The sequence below is a fragment of the Fragaria vesca genome, linkage group LG7, assembly GCF_000184155.1.
Source record: "Fragaria vesca subsp. vesca linkage group LG7, FraVesHawaii_1.0, whole genome shotgun sequence".
In the NCBI taxonomy this organism is placed as follows: Eukaryota; Viridiplantae; Streptophyta; class Magnoliopsida; order Rosales; family Rosaceae; genus Fragaria; species Fragaria vesca.
Genome location: NC_020497.1, coordinates 13,047,579 through 13,060,337, shown reverse-complemented (window position 1 = coordinate 13,060,337; position 12,759 = coordinate 13,047,579). Strand labels below are relative to the sequence as shown.

Genomic DNA, 12,759 nt, shown 5'->3' with positions numbered 1-12,759 from the left:
CTGGCTGAAGTTCTGGCCCTCCTTTTCCCTTGCCTTTTGTAACTGATCAAATAATCTTGGAGGAAAATTTTTATATAGTTCTGCCTTTTTTTGCACTGTCAAGAATCATTGCAACCAAAGATACTCGTTTTTTCTTACTATTTATGAATGGGAACCTTCAACCAGGCTGTAAGATTCCCAGTTTGTTGTTTCTGTGGCTAGACTGTGAAATTCAAGGAACTAATGTTTAGAATAGAGATGTAATGTTTCATATTAAATTTCAGGTACGGGAAGTATATTGGGATATAAGAGTTCTGTTGTGTATCTGGCCCTCCATTTCCCTTGCCTTTCGTAACTGATCAAATAATCTTGGGAGGAAATTTTTTACATAGTTCTGCCTATTAGTTACCATTCTGCTTACATAACAAGTAGACTTGTACATACTAGAGCTGCTTTCCCAGGATGGATTTCTCAGGGTAACCATATTGACATGTATTCCTTACTCATGTGATGGAGTAGCATGCCCTAGTTTGCACCACATAAAGTCTTGTGCTCTCGTTGGTTTCTTTTATTATAATGAATAGTACTTCCTTTACCGAATCGAATGTCTGCATGAAGAACTGTTTCGACTTTAATGTTCTCTAACCAATTTTCTTATATATGGTTGATTTTTGATGATGCAGACCATGGTGAGCAATGAACAGATGACTTTGACGTGTATGAGTAATGGGAACTTCAAGGTTCTTCCTTTCACCAACATTTCTCAAGCTAGGATGAATGACTTGTGTAGCATGATATGCTCATAGACACTTCCAGTTTGGATGATACTATCTTGAGATCACAAACGTTACCACTTTTGCTATCAACTCTCTGTTGATAGCTGTTCAAACGTAGGCAAATTGTGCAGTTTAAGTTTCAAAGTAAAACTAGCAAGAGCTTGGACATGAGATGTATATGCCTTCTGAGCTGCTGAACCAATTCCCTTTGTAAAGATTCGATCTTTCATGGATATAGCAGAGTAATCAACTGCAAGATATATGAGCATCTAATGTTGACATATCCTATAGTTTTGACTGTCCCAAATACTTAACAGTCTGAGAAAGTTGTTGCTCACAAACTTAAGCAGCAACAACCAAGAACCTCTTAAAGATTAACTTGACACACAAGTAACAAGCCATAGCTGAGTTCTACCGTTTTCCAGAACAGCATATAGTTGTAAGCATTTCAAAAGCGAGTCAGTTTGCCTTAGGATTCTTATTAACCTCAGACTCTCAGCTCTCAATCAATCCTTTAGAGAATTACTCAACTAAGCCTTTTGTTCTAAGCAGAACTTCCTTACTAATAGTATTAGGAGAAAATAAAATTTATTAAAATGTTCTGCTTGTGTATAACAAGCAGCACCCGTGGCCTAATGGATAAGGCGTCTGACTTCTAATCAGGCGATTGTGGGTTCGAGTCCCACCGGGTGTGCACCTATTTTAGTTTTTTCTTCTTTTTGTAATAATATCCAGCTTTTTCTGTTTTGCAAATTTCTTTTACAGCAATGAAAATACAACTGTTTGATGTGACTTTAAATCTTTAATATATGCCACTTTGTGGGAAGTAGATGAGGATACGGGAGTAGTAGTACATGTATGTCGATCTACTATCAGATATTGTTGTACGCTTAAACATAAAGACTCAAAGATTCCCATCCAAACCCAGAAAGAAGTGAATCTTTGAAGCTTTCTTTTTCTTTCTTCGTATTGATTTGTTCCATTTTTGCGGCTCTAGGCCTAATCATCTTAAAGGCCAACAGCCTTACTTATTACAGAGAGCCCCCAAGCCGCCATGCCGCAAGCAATGATTTACAAGGTGAAAAACTAGATTCACTCTACTACTACTTTCACTACCATAACTTAAGGCTGTAAAGCCTACTGCATTGCAACAGCAACCATCAATTTCGAATCAAGATTAAACAAAGTTAAAGGTTCCCTAGGAAATCTCGAGCCTCCTTTCCCGAATAGGGGAGGAATTAATAGGAGGCTAGCTTATGGTCTGCAACTCTGCATCCCCAAATATATGCAAGATAAAAAAAGGGTTTCGTATGTTTATGAGTCTTATGAGGCTTTTGAGTCTCAATAACATGACATGGATGGTAACTTGGTTGGATGGTTGCTTGGTTAGTGACCGAGTTAAGTAAAAAGAAGTGATATATCATTTGTTCTTACAAATGACGTTGATATACTTGGTGTAATAATGGTTGAAATGATTTTTAACTCGTATACTTGGTTGCCATCTATATGGATTGAGCTCTATATCGAAAGTCTATGGCTAATTTTCATTGCTTTCTCCCTTCTATTACAGGGTACTTAAAATTTTCTGTATGGGTAATAAGTGAACCGAACAAGGGGTGCGCACATAGGATTAATTATCCTATATGCTTTGGGAATCCTATTGAACATTAGAGTAGGTAGTGCATGTATGAGGGTTAGGCGACTAGACATGCGCTGCTTTGGTATGTAATCACTACTCGGGTTTTAACTTTTTCAGATCAAATTCTTGCTGAAATTTGAAGCATATTTATTTGTAATATAGTGCTCAATTCTCAGCCAAAACCATAGATTTTGGACCATATCGATCGAGTTTAGTTGTAGTTACCGTTAAATCCCAATAAATAGCCCACAAAAGCTTTAAACTATACTCTTGTCAATGGCAGCTAGCCTTAGCACAAAAGGTAGCTACACCAAAGGTAGCTACACCAAAACTATAGTGTACAATTCGATCTCTCTCTCTCTCTGTGTAATCGATTAGTCTTGCCAATAATGATTTTCATAGAGAACAATATTCTTTTCATAAAAAGCAAATTCTTTTTCAGAAGTAGTTTGACTAAGAAGGAAACATATATGGGTGCCGTAGTTGTCCACATGGCCCTAAGGGTGGAAACTAGCATGAAGGTTGTTGCTTAACATGCATGGCACGTAAGAGTACATGATCGATCATGTATTATTTCGTTACATTGTAGCTTCTATATAGTAGTTTTTGAAACTGTTCATTTCATTTCTGATATCGCCTCATAGATTTAGTTAGTAACCAAAGTGTGTACACACCTACATTAGGGAAAATTTTAATCTACGAGACAATATCAGACGTAAATGAATCTTTCACATGTAAACAGTTTCATTTCATATGTAAATGAATCTTTTATCAGTAAAAGAGGAATATGATCAATAATTTAGTTGATAAAGAAGATAAGTGGATATTTTTGGGTCCATTGTCAAAAGATATGTCACTCCTCCCGTATAATCCTCTAGCCATGGTGTCAATAAAGCTCAATCAATTTCACTATCCCCATGATCAACATCCTAAATGCAAAACTGCTATAGAGATAGTGCAAGAGTATATGAGTTGTCTAAGGCTCATCACCCTTGGCCAGGATCAACAAGCATGTCAGCTGTCACAGTTCATCTCTATTATATAGATTGTGCTGGCTAAGGCATGATGCATCTTCTTCATCCACAACTCTAGCTAACGTTGTGTACACCATTGACGTTGTTGCAACCCATTAATGTGTCAACATGTGGCATGCTCCCACCACATTGTGATGTATACCATTTACCACACCTTATACAAAAGAAAATTCGAAACCAATATCCCTCACGGAATTTGCATATTCTAAAAATCAAAATCATTAATTGTATATGCTTCACGAATAAAGGAACCCCCTAACTAACTAGGGGGATCGATCTCTTTCTAGGTCACCCATGGATTGCCCTAGCTAGTTATAAGAAAAAAGCCCTAGGGTTTCATCTACCATATAGTTTTACAAAAAGCTCCCTCTTTTAGGGTGGAGGAAAGAACTAAAAGGCACCTGTAGTGGCAAGGAATCCTGAAGTGGGTTTCTCCTAGTTGAGCCAAAAAGGCAAACGAGATATATAACTTAGTCACGAACACATAAGAAAATGGGTCAATGGGGTTAAGATTGTTATAGTGACTATAGTCTATGTCTCTATTAATCTAAAGTAAGAAGAAGGGTTATGGTTCAAGCATTATGAAATTTATACTTGGCTCTTTTTCTTCATCTTTCATCATTTTGAAGAATCCTAGCTACTATATACTTTTGTTTCTATAAAAAGGAGATCCTGGTTAGTTGACTCTTCTCATCTCTCTTTCATTTTCAAAGGTATGCACTCAAGCACATAGAGATGAAAATGTGTTGAAGGATATAAGTGAATATGTTGGTGGATTAACGTGTAAAGATCTATTTTCCCTCTATTATTAGAAGTCACTCATGCTCTTGCCCATACTTTGATGCACGAAAGTGCAAAATAGCATGACTATACATCTAAAGAAGTTTCATGCATATAACATGCATGAGTGTACTCCTAAAGAAGCATGATTATCGCTTTTATTTTGGAATTTTGGTAATTGGTGTTTCACTTTGAGGACGTCGTCTAACACCCTTAATCTAATACTGGCCTTTCTGCATGCGCATAAGGTCACGCTCACACGTGCGTTTAAAAAGTTATCTATTGCATATCTTGTTTTTTGGTGGACTTATTTTATCAATATTCCTAAAACGTACAAGATAACAAAGGAATACATTGAGCTACCTTGTTATATATCTTGTTATTGTTTGATATAGATGTTAAATAGTACCCTCCCTCAATTTAAGCAATTGGCTTGGATTCTCCAAAGGAGAAAAAAAAATGTAGGATTCCATCCACATGATTGAGAATTCTCTCAATCGTTACATATATGATATATGTCAGTCAATTTTTTAAAGAAAGATTTGGTGCTTGATATTAGTGTATGCACAAATGTATTGTAGCTACTATAATATTCTGAAGATCGAATAGCAATACATTGTATTGGGTACAAGTCTGCTTTGATCAATAATAACAATGATGAGGGATCCCATTAACTTGGCTTAAAAAACAGACTAAAATATCAAGGATTCCTCTAAATCATGTGTGATTATATTGATTATTGTCAACTGACTAAACCATCTCTGCCAATTCAACTCGATCACACATATACTAACAATAACAATAATTAACAATCAATTAACCCTAAACAAATTGTATGATGTCGTTTCAGTTTTATTTTACCATACTGAGTTATAGAATAATAAGGTTGGAAAAAGATAGAATAAGATGATTGAGCTAGTTAATAATTTTATCTGGTATATTACTGTATATAACTACATGATTGAATGCAGAAACTTATTTGTTCTCTAATCTTCTAAATGAGATATCTAATATTTTTCCCGAATATAAGACACTGTTTGAATTTTGATGCTAAAGTTTATGAGGTTTGGCCCAGAATAAAAGAAAAATTATAATTTTATAGAAGCACAGAATATGATTATTATCGTGTTGTTTAGTTATTTAAGTGCCACGTTTCCTAACATGTATAGGCAGCCAATACTTTAACCTAGCTTTAAGTTTCCCTTTTGCCGTTTTTACCAAATAGGGGAGTGATTTGCTCATGTTTGTGATAAGTGGAGCATCTTTCTTCCGCAAGGACTATAATGCCATTGTCAACTTTATTCTAAAACATGTAAACCTGCACTTAACAAGTCTAGCTAGCTAGGGTTCCAAACCGTCGACGTCTGAGAACAGCGCCACACTTCTCAGCTGAAAATGGCGGAGAAGCTCGGGCGGGGCTGAATCGTTTCCGACTAACACATTGCGATCCTTCGCGCCTCTCGTCGAATTAGAGTAGTCTTGAAGAACAAGGTTAGGGGATTAATTAGATGTTGTAGACGTTCGATCTTCAAATTTGGTAATAATATTACGGTTGTTTTGGAGGTTACTTGAGGTAAAAAGTGATGCGAAATAATGATAATAGAATACAATCGAATCTGAGATTGAAGGAAGATTCAAAGCATGCTAGCTGCCTCAAATAATCAATAGGAGGATGAATGTCCAAATCGATAATTTTAAACGTTGATAAATGGTGGGTTCCAATTCTAACAACAAGAGGATGTATACTTGGAAATCCACCACGTATGCTACCCACAAATCAATCGTACGCTGCTGCAGACTAGTCTTGTCCTAATTGATTTAAACTCCCCGACATATCATAAAATCTTGAACAAACATTTACACTCCTCAATCCTCATGTGGTCGATGATTCAAACCGGAATAATTGATGATCAGTAAAAGAGTAGAGTTTATTTAATCGGAAACTGTTAGAGTTGCTCAAAATAATTGAATTTTTAGACATAGTATGTATGAATAGCAAAAAAACGTGATCTTGTCTGAATAACCATTCTCTGAAACTACTTAAAACTTTAAGTAGATTTGTTAAATAAAAAGGGATAAAAAGTGAACTATGTAAATGCTAAATGATTTCCATAAACTTGTTGATTTCTGTAGGTAATATTTTCAGGCATGATATATATTATGTTCAAGTGCCAAAACTAATATCCACACATTCCAATTAAACCTACTAAAACATATATAGGGAATCAAACTAACAATCTATCAACATATATACATATTCTCCTTAATTGGGGTGTTGTGCATCTGTTACATTTGAACTAATAAACAATCATTCAATTCATTCCTTGGTATCATTTTCATGGTTGAGTCTTTGGACCAATCCAGTTGTATCCATCTAAGCTCATTAAGAAGAAAATGAAACATTCCTCTTCTATAGAGACTTTATCATGATGGGGATGAAAGGGATCGATGTTGCTGGCATTTACTTTCTTTGTTTTTCACTTCATACATATATCATAAGTGAGGCTTTTTAATTTTACCATAAGATAATTTTACCATAAACAATCAAGCAAAGTAGCAAACCGAACCCCACACCCACCACAAAAGCCAGAACCTAAATCCACAGCTGCCTCATTTCACTTGGCAAGACTTTGATTCTCACAGGTCCTTTTTGTTTGGTTAGCAAAATTAGGGAACTTCTTACATCTGGAGCTTTTGTTTTGGTTCAGCATTCCAACCCTAAAAGAATAATGTCCTGTTGGATTCAAAATACGTATGATTCTCTCTTCTGAAACTTGTCTAAAGAATCAAACAAAAGGTTCCTACAGTACTCTCAGTGAAATAAAACTAAAACTGAATTACTGATATTCAAAGTAAAGGGCTTCTCCTTCTTTATGCCTCCTGCCATTAACAACTGGTTCACTTGCCAATGCTGGTCTATAATGGTGAGAGGAGATTCCAGTAGGTGATTCAATTATTATTACAAATGACCCAGATCAGAAAATTAAAGATCAACTTTCATGGACTGTATATAGCAGTTACCATAATGAAAAAATTCCCAGAAAAAGGAAAACGATCAGAATCAAAAACTGGCGTAACCAGTCTGGGATTCTCATTTCTGCCGATGCAAATACTTAATGCAAGAGATCCTACCTGTACTATGAATCCATGATAATAAAAACTGGCTAGTTCATCATATTCGGTTTCCCCATTTATTACAAATTAAATGGAAACCCTACAGAGAGACTACTTGTGTTTAAAGAGACAGCTTTTTTATTTTGGTCGATTATCTTTTAGTTGTATCTTTCTAGCTAAGGGAAGAACCCCCAAAATTGATCAAGACAGTAGAGGAAGAGCAACTTCTACTTTCGGTGATCATTAACCTGAAAGGAAAATTAAAGCTAATTTGTGTCACTAATCAAAATGAAAACTTCTAATTTGGTGAAGGGTTTGGTTCATGGAAAAAGAATCATTACGCATTCGAACTACAATTTTTGATCTACCAACTTCTAGTTTGGTGAAAATTTCTAATTTTCATACAATCATACCATCTGATTTTTTTTTCCATCAACATGCGTACACCTAAACTCTTCTAGGATTTTAATCATTTTATACACCAGTTTCGGTAGATAAGTTACATTTTCAAGTAGATTAAAATATTAAGCAAAAGTATTACCACGATAGGTGATCGAGTTGGAGTTGGTATGAAAAAAAAAGAAAGTGTGTTCATTAATTACTTTAAGGAACGTAATTTGTGGCCGAGCTAATATCAAAATTTCGGCGAATATATAATGAACATGGATATTTCAAAGTTCATAATAACAAAATTTCTCTTAGGTGTTTTCGAAATGAAAAAATGAATTCATGCATGCATGAGACATGTAATACATGCAAACCATGAGCGAAAAGCCGAAGACCACTTCATGAAAAGGGATGGCAAGTAATTCTACGCATTTTTTGGTTTCTAATGAGCATATGTCTTATTAGTTTTCCGTGTTATTTATATGTAATGTCATAATAATATACGAAATATTAGAAGTATAAAAGAAAAAAGAAGAAGTGGTGTAATTTGGGGAGATGATGATGAGAAATACTGTAAACCAAGTATTCTGGGGGCACACACAGAGAACCATATATGTTGATGATCAATGGTCAATACAATACCCATAAATACTGGTCCTAAGCTTCTTCTTCTTCATTTTCCAATGAAATCTCAAAAGACCAACATCCTCTTAAGCTGTCCTATTTTCCAAAAACCCACGAGCACCCGACTAAAATAAAATTCCAACTAAAATGTCACATACCCCAACATAAATTAGATTTCCTGGTCCCCCCTCTCCTCACATCAAGAAATAATTAATATTTGGATAAAATTTAAAAAATATGGAGACTATATTATTATTATGTGATGCATAATGCTTGATACTTTAAACATGTTTAGAGCCGTAGATTATTGCCTCAAAACCACCCATAATCATTCATAACCAACAACATTTTCAGTGGACTGCAGCAAATTTTGGGACCCCTGCATTTGATCATTCACGAATATGATTTACTTTTTCTCCGCCGTTGGATGGGTCCGAAGGCGTACTAAACCGACGGCCGTGATTAAACTATGGATTCTTAGCATTGATATTGAATTCAAGTTGAGGGGGCTAAAGGCCATGATTAATGAAGAAGCATCATCCATTTTGTCCCCAATTAGTTTGATTAAGCTAATATTATAAGGTTGGGGAGGAAATGTGACCTAAAAAGACTGATTTTATGCATGGTAGAAAGGTTTTTACAACTTACAAGATCTCTCTCTTCTTGTTCTCTCATATACAAGGAACCTCATCATTCCAAACTCTTTCTCCCCTTTTGAAAAAATCCAACAAAACAAGAAATATCTAGGAATTACAAACCCACAAATTTCCATAGAGAATAGAGGGGATGTAAGGAGCAAAGTCAGTAGCTCGAGGAAGAAAAAGAGGAAAGAAGAGGCCAAAGAGAGCACTCAAACCAAAAGGTGGACACACAAACACACACTCACTTATTCAAACAAACTACAAGTAACCAAATTTAACTAGTAGTAATAATGTTAATATTACACAAGTAGATTACTAAGTAGAAAACCCAGAAACCCAGTCAATCTAGTCAAACACTTTACAACCCAATAACCTCAAAATCTAAATAGATCATACACAACTCCTCCCAACCAAACTAAATAACAAACCCACTTGCCATCTCTCTCTCTCTCTCTCTCTCTATGAAGCTGTGTATAAAATAGATAATGGGCAATTGGCATGCCTTATTTTAAGTGGGGGAAAAGTAAGAAATTGGAAGGGAGCTGGAGGTCATGAAAATTTCATGCTGTCTCTTCTTCTCTCTATTGCTGTATAAGTATCGCACTTCTCTGCTAATCAGCTCCTCTCTCTTTCTATCTCTCTCAATTCTCAAACAGAAGCACATACACTCATAGTACTGATTGATAGTGTTTCCTTTTTTGGGTGTTTCAGGCTTCTTTATGTAATTTTCCTCTGCTACAAATCTCCCTCTTCTTTTTTTTCTATCTTCCATTCCATTAAACAATGAAAATGGCATATTACCATTCATCCTTTCCCCTCTGTAGGAAACACCCATCATTGCTCCCAACAATCGTTTTCAACCTTAGAAACCTGAGCTTCTAAGATATTCCCTCCTCCCCATTCTTCCATTCCTTCCAAGTTCCATTCTTTCTCTCTTTCCTTCTTCTTCCTCCTCCTCTCTCACCATTTAAATATCACCCTCTTCTTCCTTTTTTATCCCACTCTCACTTTCTCTCCCCACCAAAAACACCACAAGAACAACAAAAAAGATGGATCCTTCTTCCACCAACTCTGTCAATGGCTTCTACTCCTTTCTGACTCGTGGGATCGACGATCTCGAAAGGGTCTATCTTTCCAACAACTTCATGTCAATCCAGTTCCTCCAAAGGGCTCTCTCCCTTCTCCGATCCTTCCACTCCCAGCTCACTCTTCTCGTCCAAAAGCTTCATTTACCCGTCGGGGACAAGTGGCTTGATGAGTACATGGACGAAAGCTCCAAGCTTTGGGAAGCCTCTCATGTCCTCAAGTCCGCTATCTCTTCCATGGAGAATTACTACACCTCCGGCTGTAACCTCACCTCCACTCTCGACTCTCACCGCAATCTAACCCCGCAGCTCTCCCGCCAGGTAAGTCATTAGAATTCTATACCAACATAAACTGATAAACAAAACCGTCTTGATTCAGTTTATTCAAACTAATAATTGCATTGGAACAGGTCGTGCGTGCTATCTCGGGGTGTCGGCGCGAGGCTTTTGGATTGGAAGAAGAAAACAGAGCGCTGATGGAGACACGAATCGAGCCTTTGTCGCTGCGTTTCGACGAGAGAGTCTCTATCGAGTCGAAACTGAACGGGTTCAACGGGTTCCGGGGTGTTCTGTACGCAATGAGAAACGTCAGCACTCTTCTGCTGACGATCCTGCTGTACGGGCTGGTGTTCTGCTGGCCGGAATCGAGCTTCTGCAGAGGAGGGTACGAGCAGGGGTGTATGATATTCGGATCACCGTTCATGATATCGACGGCGAGATTGCAGCAGAGGGTGGCGGGGGAGATCGGGGGGATGAGTGAGAGGAGGCCGGGGATATTGATGGATGAGTTTAGAAGGTCGAAGATGGCGATGGAGGAGCTGAGAGGGGAGATGGAGAGGAAGGGGACGATGATCATGGATTGGGAGAATGAAAGTGGGATTAGGGAGAGAGTGGACAAGTTGAGAGGGTGCTTTGGGGTGTTGAGATCTGGTGCGGAGAATATCAGTAGCCAACTTGATGATTTCTTGGATGAAATTGTGGAAGGGAGGAAGAAGCTCTTGGACTTTTGCAGTCATAGGTAGAACTACTTCAAGTTAGAAAAACTCTTTGTCAAGAAATGGGTAAAAAAAGTTTTAAAAAAATTACAGAGTAGAGAGAGAGAGAGGTATTTACTGTTTAGTAGTTGGGTTTTGTTGTACCTTTTTAACCCTTTCTTACCTTCTGTTTGTATGGAAATGTTCTTTCTCTTCACTCTTTCTTTTGTGGTTTGCCTCTTCTTCCTTGTCTTAAAAGTTACTAGTTAGTATAGATAAAATTCTGACAAGATTTTACTATAGTAACAAAACATCACCAACAAAACATCACCATAACATCACCATAGCAACAAAACATCACCATAACATCACCATAGCAACAAAACATGATGTCATAACTCAAAAAGCAGAGTAAGGAGAAATGCAATTAATAAACAAAATACAACTAGTTTCAAATATAGAGCAATCAACTTACTTCATACTAGAACAATCATATAACTCGATACATTAATTTCACATATAAAATCCATATTATTTCATAACTTACACTAACATTTTTAGGGATTGCCCATTTCCCAATACACAATAAGAAAATTCTTTAATTTTATGTGAAATGAAAGTCTGCCGTGAGATAGAACACTTTTACAAATTAATTTTTTTTTTTTTTTTTTTTTTAAAAGTTTACCAACTTTGTGATTAGAACCAATTTAAAAGAAATGCAATTTTGAGTAGCAGAAGATCAATGTAGAAACAATTTTGTGCAAAGGCAAATCTAGGAACACCATCTAGGATGACTAAAAAATACAAAAAGAAGAAGGAAAAGGTAAAAAGTAAAAAAGATTTTGGGCGAACAAAGGGGAGCAAACGAGAATGCAATGGAAGGTTCTTGTTACTATCTTTGGCTAGGGGGAACAATAAAAAATATTCATTTTAAAAATGTAAAAACAAATTCCATATATATTTTTATTCAGAATTAATGGATATGATTTGATTCTTTAAGATATTATTTTTGTTTTGAAAAGATTTCCCTCTTGTTGGGTTGGGTTATTGTTATTGTTTTGTTCAATAGAGAGAGGGGGGTATAGAGTGTGTAGAGTAGTAGTGGTGTTTAGTTGTTATAGTAAATGAGTAATGATTCTTGTTGTGAAAGAATGATGAAAAAGGGTGGCTTAGGACTGTAGTCTGTAGGGAAGGAGGTGTGTGTGAGATTCCTGGGTTCCTTTTCCATTTTCAAAAAGCACCTTCTTTTGATCTTAAGAAGCTTTTGTCTGATTCGGTTCTCTTCCAAAGCAATGGACTTGATCATGAAACTCTCTTCTCACCTCCAACACAACTTCATCACATCTCTCGGAGGAGAGTTCACAATATCTAAGTTTTACTCTAAGTTTTACCCACTCTCGTAGAAAAATTACTTGTGCAAAAAGTTAGTCAAACCGAAGATTGTCTACCCAACTGACTATCATTATCTTTACGTCAACACAACTCAGATCATTAGATAACCCATTATGATCTTTTGGAAGTAAGTCATGACATTTGTTTCATGTTTTGGTTTGAGGCATCGGTATTTTCTACGTCTAGTTATAGAACATACACAATTCAAATCACGTATACGTTTCTCGACTGAATTTGATATATTTACAAGTAGAATTGATTAAACTGTGATTACGATGTAGAATGTGAAATGATTATTGTAGTTAAAGATGAATAAGAAAATACTAAAAAAAAA

The 12,759-nt window shown here is 36.3% G+C and overlaps 2 protein-coding genes and 1 non-coding gene across 3 annotated transcripts in view; all 3 read left to right on the top strand.

Moving 5' to 3' along the window:
• Positions 1 to 785, top strand: part of LOC101311716 (inactive rhomboid protein 1-like) — a 5,266-nt gene extending 4,481 nt beyond the window's left edge. Inside the window, exon 6 of the mRNA XM_004308642.1 lies at positions 663 to 785. Within this exon, the coding sequence (XP_004308690.1) occupies positions 663 to 785 (123 nt within the window). The remainder of the gene's footprint in view (positions 1 to 662) is intronic.
• A 591-nt stretch (positions 786 to 1,376) lies between these two features.
• Positions 1,377 to 1,449, top strand: TRNAR-UCU. Its single transcript has one exon. It is a non-coding gene; the product is annotated as a tRNA-Arg (tRNA).
• Positions 1,450 to 9,512: 8,063 nt separating this feature from the next.
• On the top strand, positions 9,513 to 11,081 carry LOC101299035. The gene is made up of 2 exons (XM_004307191.1): positions 9,513 to 10,380; positions 10,470 to 11,081. The coding sequence occupies exons 1-2, from the start codon at positions 10,024 to 10,026 to the stop codon at positions 11,079 to 11,081; spliced, it is 969 nt and encodes a 322-aa protein (XP_004307239.1). The 5' UTR covers positions 9,513 to 10,023.
• The last annotated feature ends 1,678 nt before the right edge of the window (positions 11,082 to 12,759 follow it).

Excerpts from the sequence above, each read along its gene's own strand:
- LOC101299035 (XM_004307191.1), top strand. The coding sequence starts at position 10,024 with ATGGATCCTTCTTCCACCAACTCTGTCAATGGCTTCTACTCCTTTCTG. Across the intron at positions 10,381-10,469 it reads CCCCGCAGCTCTCCCGCCAG|GTCGTGCGTGCTATCTCGGG; the intron begins GTAAGTCATTAG and ends GCATTGGAACAG.